The 12776-nt window shown below is 55.9% G+C and overlaps 1 protein-coding gene across 1 annotated transcript in view; it reads right to left on the bottom strand.

The window, feature by feature from the left end:
• Nucleotides 1–12290, bottom strand: part of GRIK3 (glutamate ionotropic receptor kainate type subunit 3) — a 119990-nt gene extending 107700 nt beyond the window's left edge. Inside the window, exon 1 of the mRNA XM_074563046.1 lies at nucleotides 12015–12290. Coding sequence (XP_074419147.1) covers nucleotides 12015–12129 — 115 coding nt within the window. The 5' untranslated portion in view covers nucleotides 12130–12290. The remainder of the gene's footprint in view (nucleotides 1–12014) is intronic.
• Between the last annotated feature and the right edge of the window lie 486 nt (nucleotides 12291–12776).

Below are 12776 nucleotides of genomic sequence, written 5' to 3' on the forward strand. Positions count from 1 at the left end.
CTAACAACAGCAAGATGCCGTGAAGTTTCTCTCTTTTATGGAGGGTCACTTTGGTAAAGCTCCCAGTCCTGTTCTCAGCGGCGGTTTTCTGCCCAGCTCCAGCGGAGCAGGCTCCGGCAGCGAACACCCAAACTGCAGGAGACTGAGCCCAGGCTCTTCTTCCTCACCCAAACTACCTGTGAGCTTCAGACGTGGTAACTGTGATTCCTCCTGCTTCCTCCCATGGCTAATTCTCCAGATCGACCCTTTCCTAGCGCACAGGGAACAGCCAAACCATCCTCCAGCCCCTCACGCCCTTGAACTGCACGAGACCGTGGTAGCACATAAGTGACGGGAATCACATCGTCCTTCAGCGGGGTGACCCCCCCGCGGGCAGGGATCCCAAATGAGATTAGGAACAATTTGAGCAGCCCGTAATGCAAAGCAGAGCCAGAGACCAGGGCAAAAGTGACCCGACGCATGATTTGCAGTGAACATCTTTTTCTCTCATAAATAGGAGAGACACCGTGGGATGATTATCCACACAGATTTATCTCTGCAGCTCCCTGTGTATCCTTCTGCGCTTAAAAATGTCTCACTGCCCTTTGCATTATTGCATTGCCCTTTACATTCATACCGCATAAACCTCTCAAGTACCGTAAAACTTACAAGGTGTAATATAATGTCGTGATTTTCTTTTACACGCCATAAACAAAAGTCACTGAAAAGGGAGCACAGAAAGGGAGACGTTATTTGCCCTGACAATGATACAGGAGGAAAAAAGTATATACAAGTACACATGCATACACTCTCACACACTTAAAATCACAAGCTGGATTGATTATCTGGCATTGATGGATCACTTTAATGTATTACGTAGATAAGGAAATTGATTATTCAATAAATCACCATCTGCGCTAAGAATCCAGTGTTAAAAAAGAAAGAGAAAATATTATAAATCTGTCTCGCGCAGGCAAGGAAAAAGCTTATACTTTTAAGGTTAATCATGATGTACCTTTTGCTGCGCATCCCACGGAAGAACAGCATCTTGCGTTCCTGCGGAGTTACGTGGCCAGGTTTCCCCCCCAGAGCTCTCCAGGAGTGACCCGTCCCAGCGGGAGCGGGGACCCGGCAGGGGGACCCCCAGAGCCCCGTGGAGCAGAGGTGGGGGGGGCACAGAAGGTGACCAGAGAGAAGAAAGTGCCCCAAAGTGCTGCAGCAGGCAGGAGGCTGCTCTGATGCCAGCCTGCTGGGTGAAGGGTGGCAAAGCCTCCATGAGCTGTGCTGGGGCGGGGGGAGCACCCCGCACCCTCGGCGTACGGGGGGGGAACCCGCCCGCGCCCCCCCCCCAGCCTCCGGCAGGCACCCGGGCATCCCGGCGGGAGTGAGAGTGGAGCGAGGGAGCGGCAACATCCCAGGAATCAGAGCAAAAAGAGAGAACAAAGGGAAATCAAAATGAGAAATGGAACATGTAGGACTCGGAGAAACCACCCCCCTCCGTGTCCCCCTGGAGACCTGGCCAGCGGGTTTCTGGGCCTGGCTTGGGCGGGTTTGTCTCACGGTTCCTTCTCGACCGCAAGCTCACTTCTGCTTCCCAAGGAAAGCAGCAGGAACTAGGCGCTGAGAGGCTTCTAAAAAACCCAGGCAAAGCATGTCATTGAAATGCCTTATAGCAGTATTAATAAAGAACAGCAAAAGCTAAGCTAACAGACATGCTTTAGAGAGGAAATACCTAATGGCTGGATGCTTCCTCTGGGGAAAACCATTTGAAATGGTCTGTGATAAACTCCCTGTAACAGGAATCTGGAGGAAAGAATACAAATATTCCTGCAAGTTATGACTATGATATTGCCAAGCTGAGTTATTTCTAAAAATCTCCAGGTCACACCACGGTGCCGTCGCGTTCCTGCGACTCCCAGCACAGAAAACAGAGCAACTGCTCCAAGTCATGTGTCGGTGGTGACGGAAAACTGCTGCCAGGCGTTGTTTGCCGAGCATCCTGCAGGTCTGACACTGCCCCAGAAGGGTAATACACGGATTCTTGGGAAACCACCTTCCTGCCCAAGACACTGCTGCCTGAGCTGCAAAGTGGAAGGCAAGGAAGGCAAGGGGAGGGGAGCTGATGCCGCGCTCTCCAAGGACAGTTTGTCTTTCATTCTCCATCACAGAGGATCCAGCCCGTGCGGTTGGACGCGGTGAGGCGTCACCCAACCGGCAGCAGCCCTGTTCCACCGCCAGAGCTCGTCCCGTGTATATAAACATGCAAATGGTTATAGAAACCTTTAGGAAACGGTCTTGATCTGCTCTAATTTTCACTAGAAAATATATACCGGCCACCCTGGTGCAGAATATGAGAAATTAATAATTCCCCTCCAGTGAGGCGTGAATCAGAGCGAGTCAGACCACGCAGCACCTGTTTGCTTTAAAGAAAACCTTATTTATACGGCAATGAAAACAGCCATCTTTTTTTTCCAACTCCCAGACACCGTAGCGATACAGACACAGACATTATTCTTCTCTGAGGACGTAAAGGCCAACTTTCCAGCAGAGCGGCTCCCTTTTGGCAGAGGTTGCTCCCGACTGGCCGTGCAGGCGGAGCAGCGGCGTGCCCCGGCAATGGCGCAGGCAGCTCCCGAAGCAAAGCCTGGGGCCGTCCGTGTAAAAATCTGCTCCCGGACCCTCTGCTAAGCAAGTGCTGCGGCCGTTTGCTCCCCTCGTAACAAAAACCGGCCCCTGTTTGTACCGTACGCCTTGTGCCGCAGCCGGGGACGGGCTCCCCCAGCCCGTGGAGCCAGGCAGGCGCCGTGTCTCCCAGGGGGTGGCATTTCAAATCCCTGCTGGGACTTCCTTCTGAGTGCTTCGAATTCACTGCAAAACTAACCAGCAAGTCTAACACTTCAGTCCCAATAGACAGCCGTAACTCAGCTAAATTTGTGGGCTATACCAGATTTTATTTACTGTTTCATCCGGGGAGACAAGCACGAGATGACAGCCATCTATTCATTAAAGTGGGGGAAAGCCGCCCACAGCCGCGGCTGGTTCTCTCACCATACACTTCCACGTCTTTAATCAAATTTGGATTTTGCAGTCCCAGCTCTGTTATTTTAAGAACGGCTTACGTTCCTATTCACCTGGGTGCTAGTGAGTTCAAAGAGCTGGTCTGTTCACCTCTAAGTCCCCACTTCGAACAAAGGACATGCTGTAGCAATCAAATGTCATTACCAGCTAATGAGTATCCAGTGGCCTATGTAAGAGCAGTCAATGGCCTCTTCCCATTCCTTATTGGACATAGGAACCACCCTTACAACCCCAACTGCTGCCATGGCACTAATGAACGCTTCTGAAGCTCCTGTTTGCAGATGTCAAGGATGGAAGGCTAATTTAAATCAATCAGTCTCAAAAGCCTTTGTAATGCATTTAGTGCTCTGGTACCCGGGGATCTGGGTACCCCCAGGGGGGTCCCTGTGCTTCCAGAGTGATGAGCAAAGTGCAAGGCCCGAATTCAAGCATTCATCTGAACAGCTATGTGATTCTAAGTCTTTGGTTTATTGCTTTGATATTAGCTGCTTTCTTTGCCCGCTTAAAAGCTCGCCTGGACGGGGCTGTTCTTCTGACTCAGTAACTACACAGACTGAACCCCTAACCCAAGGTGCACACACTCTTTATTTTGGTGTACTCTTTGGACTTGGTGTGACTTGAGCCAAAGGCCAGACTGTACCTCAAAGGAAAAATGCAGCCTGGGCGGTGTTTGCGACCAAACCTTGTTGTCCTCCTTATCTTCCCCGCCCGGCTCCCGCCCAGAACCAACGGAGCGCTCGCACCCACATTTGTGTATGTAGCACAACGTCTTGCTACAGATTTCAAGCGCAAGGACTGATGCTGCCGAACACTCGGGTAACCCCCGGCACGGCGAGCGCATGGCGAGCGTCTCGCGGTGCGAACCTGAGAAATGAAGGCGTAGCGCCGGGGGAAGGCTCCCTGCGGGGCAGCACGGCGAGGGGGGGCAGGAGGCGAGAGCAGGAGGGGTTAACGGAGGCAGCCACAAAGAAAAGCTGGTGCAGGAGCAAAGACAAAGCAGTGAACTGAGCCTTCCACCTGCTTTAAGAGCTCTTGCGCGTGGCAAGGACCTGCATTGGTTTTAGGTTGTATTAGAAATGATAAATACCAGCATATTCTCCCTGGTTTTGCTGTTAATGAACAACAGTAGTTATGTGTGAAGCCCCGTCACATCTGAATCCCCTCTCCATCAACCCAAACCGAGACAATCCCTGCCTGGGAACACACACTGGGGGCTCCGAGGGGCACAGAACCCCCAGAGCCCCCCTCTCCCACAGCATTCCCTGCGGAGCAGCAGGATCCCCCGCGCAGTCACTGCACACAGCAACATCTGCCGTCACGCCAACGTCAGTCCTCACGGCTTTAAGACGACCAGCTCTCCTCGTTTCACGTCTATTCCCTTTGGCAACGTTGCCACAGCGCAGGTTTTATCCTGGCGTTCAGCCCTCAGCTCCTCTCCGGCGTTTGCCCCTCTCCCCCCCGCGCGCCCATTGAGTTCTGGTGCTTTCAACTCGTTATCTGCCTCACCCAGAGACTGCCCCAGCCCGCCGCCAAGCATGCAGAGGGAAAGAAGAAGTCTAGACGGCATCACGTTAAACCTCAAGCCAAAGTGAGGGAAAGGAGATTGCACAGCGTAACTGGGGGAGAAACGCAATACATTGGATTAGGAGGCTTAGCGCTTGCTACAAACAGACTGTGCAGCGTCGGGTTTTATTTGATATTGTGTCTCCGGGAGAGACTCCGGCATCGTAGCTACTCTGGCAGAGCTCCTCCATGCAAATGCTCAGAAATTAGCCATGCTCGCTACCAGAAGGAAGCAGGGCTGGGGAGCGGGAGGGAGGAGGGTGGCAGCGCCGGCGCGGGTGCGAGCGGCGAGGCAGTGCCCTCTGCTGAGCTGCCAGCCCCGGCCGGCCGCGGGCATGGCACCCACGGCACGCCGGATTGCATCTAGGATTATTGCTAATTTAGTGAAGCTGCTGATCTGTACCAAAGGAGCACTTCATTTACCAGAACGAGAGAAACCCAACTTTGCTGTAGGCTGGATTACTTTTAGTATTGTTCTGTGCATGACTGCGTCGTGAAGGCTTTATGGAAATCTTTTCATAATATCAACCTCCATTTAGTTTCATCAATAAAAACATCCAGAGATGGAGAAATTACGTTTGAAGCGGCAGCAGTGGATCTGCACCTGCTGGTGATAAAACCAAAGGGGACGATGCAGCACGAGCAGGCGGCTTTCATCACCACAGCGTGGCCCCCCCAGTGCGGGGGCAGGCGCCAGGCGGAGCCCCCACGTCCACCCGGGCACACAAAGGCCACACAAGGCTCCTTCACCGCTCAAACGCTGCATAAATCTGCCGAGGCTCAGCCCCTGGGGGGGGGATCAAGGTGCTGGGGTGGGCTGTGGGGGGGAGCGTGCCCGCTGTGGGGACCCAGCCCAGCACCCAGCGGGGCTGTTCGTTTTGGCGGTACGACTGCCCTCTGATGAACAAGGGTCTATTTTTTTTTTTCTGGTTTGTGGTTTGATCTTAATTTCCTGTATGGAGATCTCAAGAGGATGCCAAGATCAAATAATTAGACTATTCTGCGATAAAGAGGTAGCATTGTTATTCAAATGTATTCAGAATTAATTTACCACCAAACAATTTACACTGCCACCCTTATATCCCGCTGAAATTACTAGAATATGTTATCTGACACACGAAACATCTCATGACCTGAAATAACTTTATCAACCATTAAATGCTTGAGCAACGGGTGCGTGGCCACAGAAATACCCTTGGAAATGCAGGAGAAGCCACAAAGGCAATAGAACAATTTAAACCCGAGCAAAACAAACCAAAAATAGCACTTTACTTGCAACGGTGAAAATGCAGGGGCAGAGTCAGCGTGCGTGGCCCCAGGAGGGGCGGGGGCCAGATCCTCATCCTGCACCCCCTGTGAGGGGTCATGGGAGCCGCTGCAGACCCACACCAGCACTCGGGGCTCCCTCTGAGCTCAGCTGGGTGCCCCTGGGCCCCGGGAACCCCGCTCTGCTTTCTGTGTGCTTATACTCCAAACCGGGGAGCAAATGGCAGGGACGCAGGAAGATTATTCCCCCGGAAGATTATTCCCCCGGTTGGCGTTTCCCAGCCCGCGGGCTGGGCCCAGGTGCTGCGGAGCTGCGTCGCCCAAGCAATTTCCTTCAGGGAGGGGGAAGCGTATTGATCTCGCTTCAATTTCTGCCGGCTCCTGCCCCGCCACATTTCATCGCCTCACCACCCCCGGGGAGACAGTTCTCATTGCTGCACACCCGGTGACCCCCAGGCGCCGGGGAGGGGGGGCTTGGGCTGGCTCCGCTCTGGTGTGCCCTGCAAGGTGTGCCCTGCATGCTGTGCGCTGCATGGTGTGCACTGCATGTCATGCACTGTGTGGCATGCATTGCAAGGTGTGCCCTGCATGGCATGGGCTGCAAGGTGTGCGCTGCATGGTGTGTCCTGCAAGGTGTGCACTGCGTGGTGTGTCCTGCAAGGTGTGTCCTGCAAGGTGTGCACTGCAAGGTGTGCACTGCATGGTGTGCCCTGCATGGTGTGTCCTGCATGGTGTGCACTGCATGGCGTGCACTGCATGTCACGCACTATGTGGCGTACGCTGCAAGGTGTGCACTGCATGGTATGCACTGCAAGGTGTGCGCAAGGTGTGCGCTGCATGGCGTGCACTGCAAGGTGTGCACTGCAAGGTGTGCACTGCAAGGTGTGCGCTGCATGGCGTGCACTGCAAGGTGTGCACTGCAAGGTGTGCACTGCAAGGTGTGCGCTGCAAGGTGTGCGCTGCATGGCATGCGCTGCAAGGTGTGTGCTGCAAGGTGTGTGCTGCATGGCGTGCGCTGCAAGGTGTGCGCTGCAAGTGTGTGCTGCATGGCATGCACTGCAAGGTGTGCACTGCATGGCGTGCACTGCAAGGTGTGCACTGCAAGGCGTGCGCTGCAAGGTGTGCACTGCAAGGCGTGCGCTGCATGGCATGTGCTGCAAGGTGTGCATGGCAAGGCGTGCGCTGCAAGGCGTGCGCTGCAAGGCGTGCGCTGCAAGGTGTGTGCTGCAAGGTGTGTGCTGCATGGCATGCACTGCAAGGTGTGCGCTGCAAGGTGTGTGCTGCAAGGTGTGTGCTGCATGGCATGCACTGCAAGGTGTGTGCTGCAAGGTGTGTGCTGCATGGCATGCACTGCAAGGTGTGTGCTGCATGGCATGCACTGCAAGGTGTGCACTGCAAAGGTGTGCACTGCAAGGTGTGTGCTGCATGGTGTGCGCTGCATGGTGTGCATGGCAAGGCGTGCGCTGCAAGGCGCGCGCCGGGGGTGAGAAACGCCCCCGGCAGCGGTCACTGCGTGCGGGTCACTGCGTCCCCTCTCCCACCCGGCTGAGCCGGGCTGGCCCGTCCCGCCACCCCCCCGCGGCGGACCCCGGCAGCTGAACAGAAAACACTCGACCCGCCTTTCCGAGCGTCCCCCCCCGGCATCCCCTCACCCCGCAGCTCCCAGCCCTGCGGGCACTGCCTTTTTCAGCCCATAAACGCCTGCTTTTGCCTTTATTTTTAAAAATAAAACTTCGCTTGCAGAGTGTGGGAAGGTGATTTCAAAATAAAATTCCAGACAGGCATAATAAGCCTCAGAAAAGCCAATCACACAGAGGAGGAGAACTACCCACAGAATTTGTTTTCTACGTATTTATATAAAATAATCAATGATTTTTTTTCCACACAGACTCCAATCCAATTTGATTGTTTTTTCTGTGTTACTTGCAAATCATACAAACAATCGATGCCCCGACCCCTTCTCTGCGCAAACACAACTTAGAAAGAGACTACAAGAAATAAAATCCAATAAATTCCTCCAAGCAGGACTGTTTGTTTAAAAGCTCAGCCAGAGCCTGATCCTGTCCGCAGTGACTTCAGTGATACAAGAGTGGGACTCTTAAACATGCCTGAGGAATAATTACTGCCACAAATATCAGCAGCAATAGAACCTTAGTTAAAAAAAAAACAACACCACAGAACAGGAGCAAGAACCCGGAGGTGAAGGTGATTCCTTTTCAAAAGGTAGAAAGCAAAATGAAATCCCTCCCAGGCCCAGCGCGTTTCTCCTGCAGAGGACGGGCATGGCGAGCGTGCGGCCGGGGTCTGGGGGGGCAGGGTAGGCTGGGGACCCTGCCTGTCACCACCCGCCTGCAGAGGGGTAGCAGGGGGGATGGCAGAGGGATGGCATGGGGGGTGGCAGGGGGGGGGCAGGGGGGGGGCAAAGGGGGTGGCAGGGGGGGTGGCAGGTGCCGCTTCGCTGCTCTCCTTGCAGGAGCAGGGGTGGCCAAGGGAGACGCAGTGGGGCTGCGCGGTTTTGGTGTCACCTCCCCAGCAGCGCTTGCATACAAACAAACCCACTAATCAACAAACGCGAGTGCTAAAATTGGATTGACGGCTCCTGTGGTCTATTTTTTACAATTACTTATTAATCTCAAACTGTTGGCATCCATCTGATCCGCACGTATATCGTGCTAACACATCATCCATCAAAATAATCACCCTGAGTAATTTGTGACGGGGCTTCGGCAGAACACGGCAATGGAAACCCGTCTGCTACGACACGCCAGTCCTTCGGCTCCACGTGCGGGGCTGCTTCCAGTCATCCCGCGTCACTTTGTTAGGGCCGGGGCCACCAGGCTCTACAAAATGGCATCAAGCTCTCGTCTGTCGCTTTGAAGGGGTGCTACTACTGCTTTTTAATCGAAGGGAAAGGTTAGATAAATAGGCTACCTGCGATAGCTTCATCATCTTGCGCTCACTGCTTTTACCATACGAGGGGCATGATACTGCAAACACTCGGCTGCTCGGTGCGGCACTTAATAACAGGGATAATCTCTCTGATCTCATCCCAGCCGCGCCGCCCGGGGTGCCAACGCGCAGCGACTCCGCTCGCACCCTCACGCCTGTCTGTCTCTGGACCGAACCGAGCACCTTGAGCGCGCAGCGGAGCTGGATGGGGCTTCCTGATACGGCATTTCCCAATATTTAACAGATTGCACAATAATTGAACAGCTGTTGAATAAGCTTCAGATACAAATTCCAACTTACTAAAAAAAAATCCAGCAATGAGGCACAGGTCTTCTTTGTGCGTGTATACACATAGATTATGTTTAGATGTGTAGATTAAATATTTATATTTTACTGTGAGGGAAAGAGTGCTTTTGGCTTATCCTACCCTTTCTTAGATATCTCTCCCTTTATTTTAATAGTCAGCTTCACAGGAAAACAAGAGAGCTTTGAAAAGTTACCTGTTTTCTCTCTGTTTGATTTTCAGTTCTAAAACAATACTTATTTAAGTTTTCTCCACTACTCGGCATAACCTAATAATTAAAAGAATTACTTGAAAGCCAGGGCAGCTCTGCACAAATTATTGCAGGGGGAAAAAGCTGCAATTTTCCAGTGGGCTGAAAAAGAGGTCAAAATTACGCCAGTTTTAGCTGAGAGCGAAGGTAAACAGACATCTCCCTCCAGCCCTGGTTAAAGCCTTTTTCTGATCTTTAAGTTTCATATTTTACTGATCAAGAAAAAGGCTAAATGATGTGCTGAATGTCAGGGTGTTTCTCCGCAATTAAAGCAAGGCCGTTCCTGCGGAAGGCACGGCGGCGCTGGCAGAGGCGGTGCACAGCAGTGCTCCGGCAGCGGACAGCCCTGCCTGCCCTGCCTGCCCTGCCTGCCCTGCCTGCACTGCCTGCCTTGCCCGCCCTGCCTGCCCTGCCTGCCGCCTCACTGTGTTTGCACCAGCCCAGCGCCAGTGTCCCCTCGCCCAGCTCGTGGGGCGGCCGCTGAGCGGAGCCGGGGAGCTGCGGGGAAGGGGGGCAGAGCCACAGCAAACCCAGCTGGTGTCGGTGAAGGGCTGGCAGCAGTTTCTGTGTTGAACGCTCCTCTGTCCTTTTGTGTGATTGCTTTGAGCCCTGTCAACAAAATCCATTTTCAGCACAACCGAGGCACCTGGACTTGAGGCTAAACGTCTCCACAGAGCCGCAGGGACACTCCTGGGCCTGAACGTCCCCCACGAGCCACGCTGGTATTCCCGGGGGTCTCGGCAGCCCCCGCCCTGGGGACTTCAGCCCGTTCCCCTGCGAGCGGCTGCTCACGCAGCAGCAGCCCCTGCACGCCGCCTGCGGAGCGCCAGCCTGGCAGTGCGCCCGCTCTGCCCGCCAGAGGCAGGCCCGCTGCTGCCAAGCCGAAAGCAGGACGAGCTGCACGCCCAGCACCCCAGCTGCAATCAGGGCCCCCCCGGGCGCACGGCTCACAGTCCCGATGGGGGTCTGTGCCCTGGGACCCGCTGGGAAGAGAAACGCCGCGGCGGCACTGCGGTGCTCTCGGTGGGGACAGGCTGGTGATAGACAGGGGGGGCTCTGCCATGGCACAGTGGGACGCCGCCTCCCTGCGTGCGCGGTGGGACTGGCGAAGCCCCGTCAGCAGCTCAGGGAGCTTTCCTGGGACTGGGCTTCAGTCGCACAAAACACTTCCAGCTGTTGCGGCTGCGGCGGAGCACACCAAGCAGCTTGGCTCTGGTAAAAGTTCAGCAGCCAGCAGGGCCCAGGCCCCAGAGGCAGGTCCGTTAACCTTTTCCACCAACGTTTCTGGCGCTCCAACATGCACAGGAGCGCATCTGCCTGGAATGCCTTGTTCACAGAAGCGCAGGGGAGAGCAGATGTTCACCCTGCAGGAACCAAACCCTTGTCCATGAGACGATCTGGGCCATGCAGTCGCTCAAAACTGTTCTGGAGGTGACAGTGTTTCACTTGAGAAAGCGGGTGTCCCTCAGGACTAGCATTTTTCTCTTCCTGGCTTTCTCATGCAGTTGCACTGGGATAAATAAGACCCATTTTTTTCCACTTTAAAATATTGACAAATCTATTCAGTTCTCACTAGTTTCTCTGGGTTAGAATTTGGTCCCTGAAAAGACAGGTAAACCTGTCCTTATAATTTTTACTGGGCAGACAGCAAATCCCTGGAAATGTGTACTGATAGCAAAGTACATGGGATGTAACAGAAAATCAGTGCTGTTCTTTATATGACACACTTAAAACATGTATCTCGTTTAATTAGAAAAAGAAAGATCGTAGACTCTTTCCCAAGCTGTTATCTGTGCAATTACTTTATGTAACATTATTAAAAATTAATTTTCCCCAGAATCTCAGCAATTTAATGAAACATGCTTGGCCCTCAGCAGCGGCTGCGGCGCAACGAGCCCACTGGCATCCTCCGGGCAGTGGGGCTTGGTGCTGCAGGCCCCCCCCCCCCGGCTGCCTCTCCCTTGGGCTGAGCACCCCTGGCCCAGGGTCAAGGCACCTCTGCACAGCACCCCGACTGCAGCAGCCTCAACGCCTCTCCTCACAGCGGCACAGCACCCCTCCTCACACCGGGCACCACAGCCCCGCTCTCCGGGGGCAGAGCATCCCCTTCTCCAGGGGCATGGCAGCCTTCCTCGCACCGGGCACCGCAGTCCTCCTTGTAGCAGGCACAGCATCCCTTCTCTCCGGGGGCACAGCATCCCTTCTCTCTGGGGGCACAGCATCCCTCCTCTCTGAGGGCACAGCATCCCTCCTCTCTGAGAGCACAGCATCCCTTCTCTCCGGGGGCACAGCATCCCTCCTCTCTTAGGGCAGAGCATCCCCCTCTCCGGGGGCACAGCATCCCTCCTCTCTTAGGGCAGAGCATCCCCCCCTCCGGGAGCTCAGCACCCCTCCTCTCCTCGTTGCACCGTGCCCAGCACCCCCATTGCACCGTTCCCCGGCGCGCTACCCCCTTGGCAGCGGCACGGTCCCGCTCCGTGCCGGGACACGGCCCCGCACCGCTCCGCGCCCGTCGGCAGCGTCCCGCCCGGGCACCGGGCACCGCATCCCCCGCCCCGGCACCGCGCCCTGAACTTCGCCCCGCCGCCGCCGCCGACCCGTCCCCGCGGGGAGAGGTGGCCTTACCTATCCGGATGACATGCGGCATCCCGTGCGAGCACTGGCCCCAGAAGCCGCCGACCAGGAGCGCTGCCCAGTATTCCCAGAGCACGCCGCGGAGAGCCGGCCAGAGATGGGGCATCGTTGGGGAGGGCGCGGGCCGGCGCGGCCCTACGGCCCCAGGGGCAGCGGGGGAGCGGGCGGCTGCTGCCCGGGGCTCAGGCGGAGCGGCCGGTCGGCGCCGAGGCCGGACCGCTCATGGCACATCTTAGTGCGGCCGCGCCGGCCCGTCCCGCGGCAGCCGCCCCGCGCCGAGCCGAGCCGAGCTGTGCCGGGCCGAGCCGAGCCGCCCCGCTCCGTGCCGGGCCGTGCCGGGCCGTGCGGTGCCGGTGCCGGTCGGGCGGCACCTGCGGAGCCGGGGCTGCCGGTGCGCCCGCAGGAGCGGCTCTGTCCCCTCCTACCACTGATGCGCGCGGCTCGCGCAAAGCCCCGGAGTGGAGCGTGCCCACCCTCACACACACACACACACCCTCACACACACATACCCTCACACACACACACACACACACACACCCCCTCACCCCCCCCCCCCCCCACACACCCTCACACACATACCCTCACACACACACACACACACCCCCTCACACACACACACACACCCTCACACACACATACCCTCACACACACACACACCCCCTCACACACACACACCCCCTCACACACACCCCCTCACACACACACCCCCCCTCACACACACACCCCCCCTCACACACACACACACCCCCTCAC

The sequence above is a fragment of the Larus michahellis genome, chromosome 19 (genome assembly GCF_964199755.1).
Source record: "Larus michahellis chromosome 19, bLarMic1.1, whole genome shotgun sequence".
In the NCBI taxonomy this organism is placed as follows: domain Eukaryota; kingdom Metazoa; phylum Chordata; class Aves; order Charadriiformes; family Laridae; genus Larus; species Larus michahellis.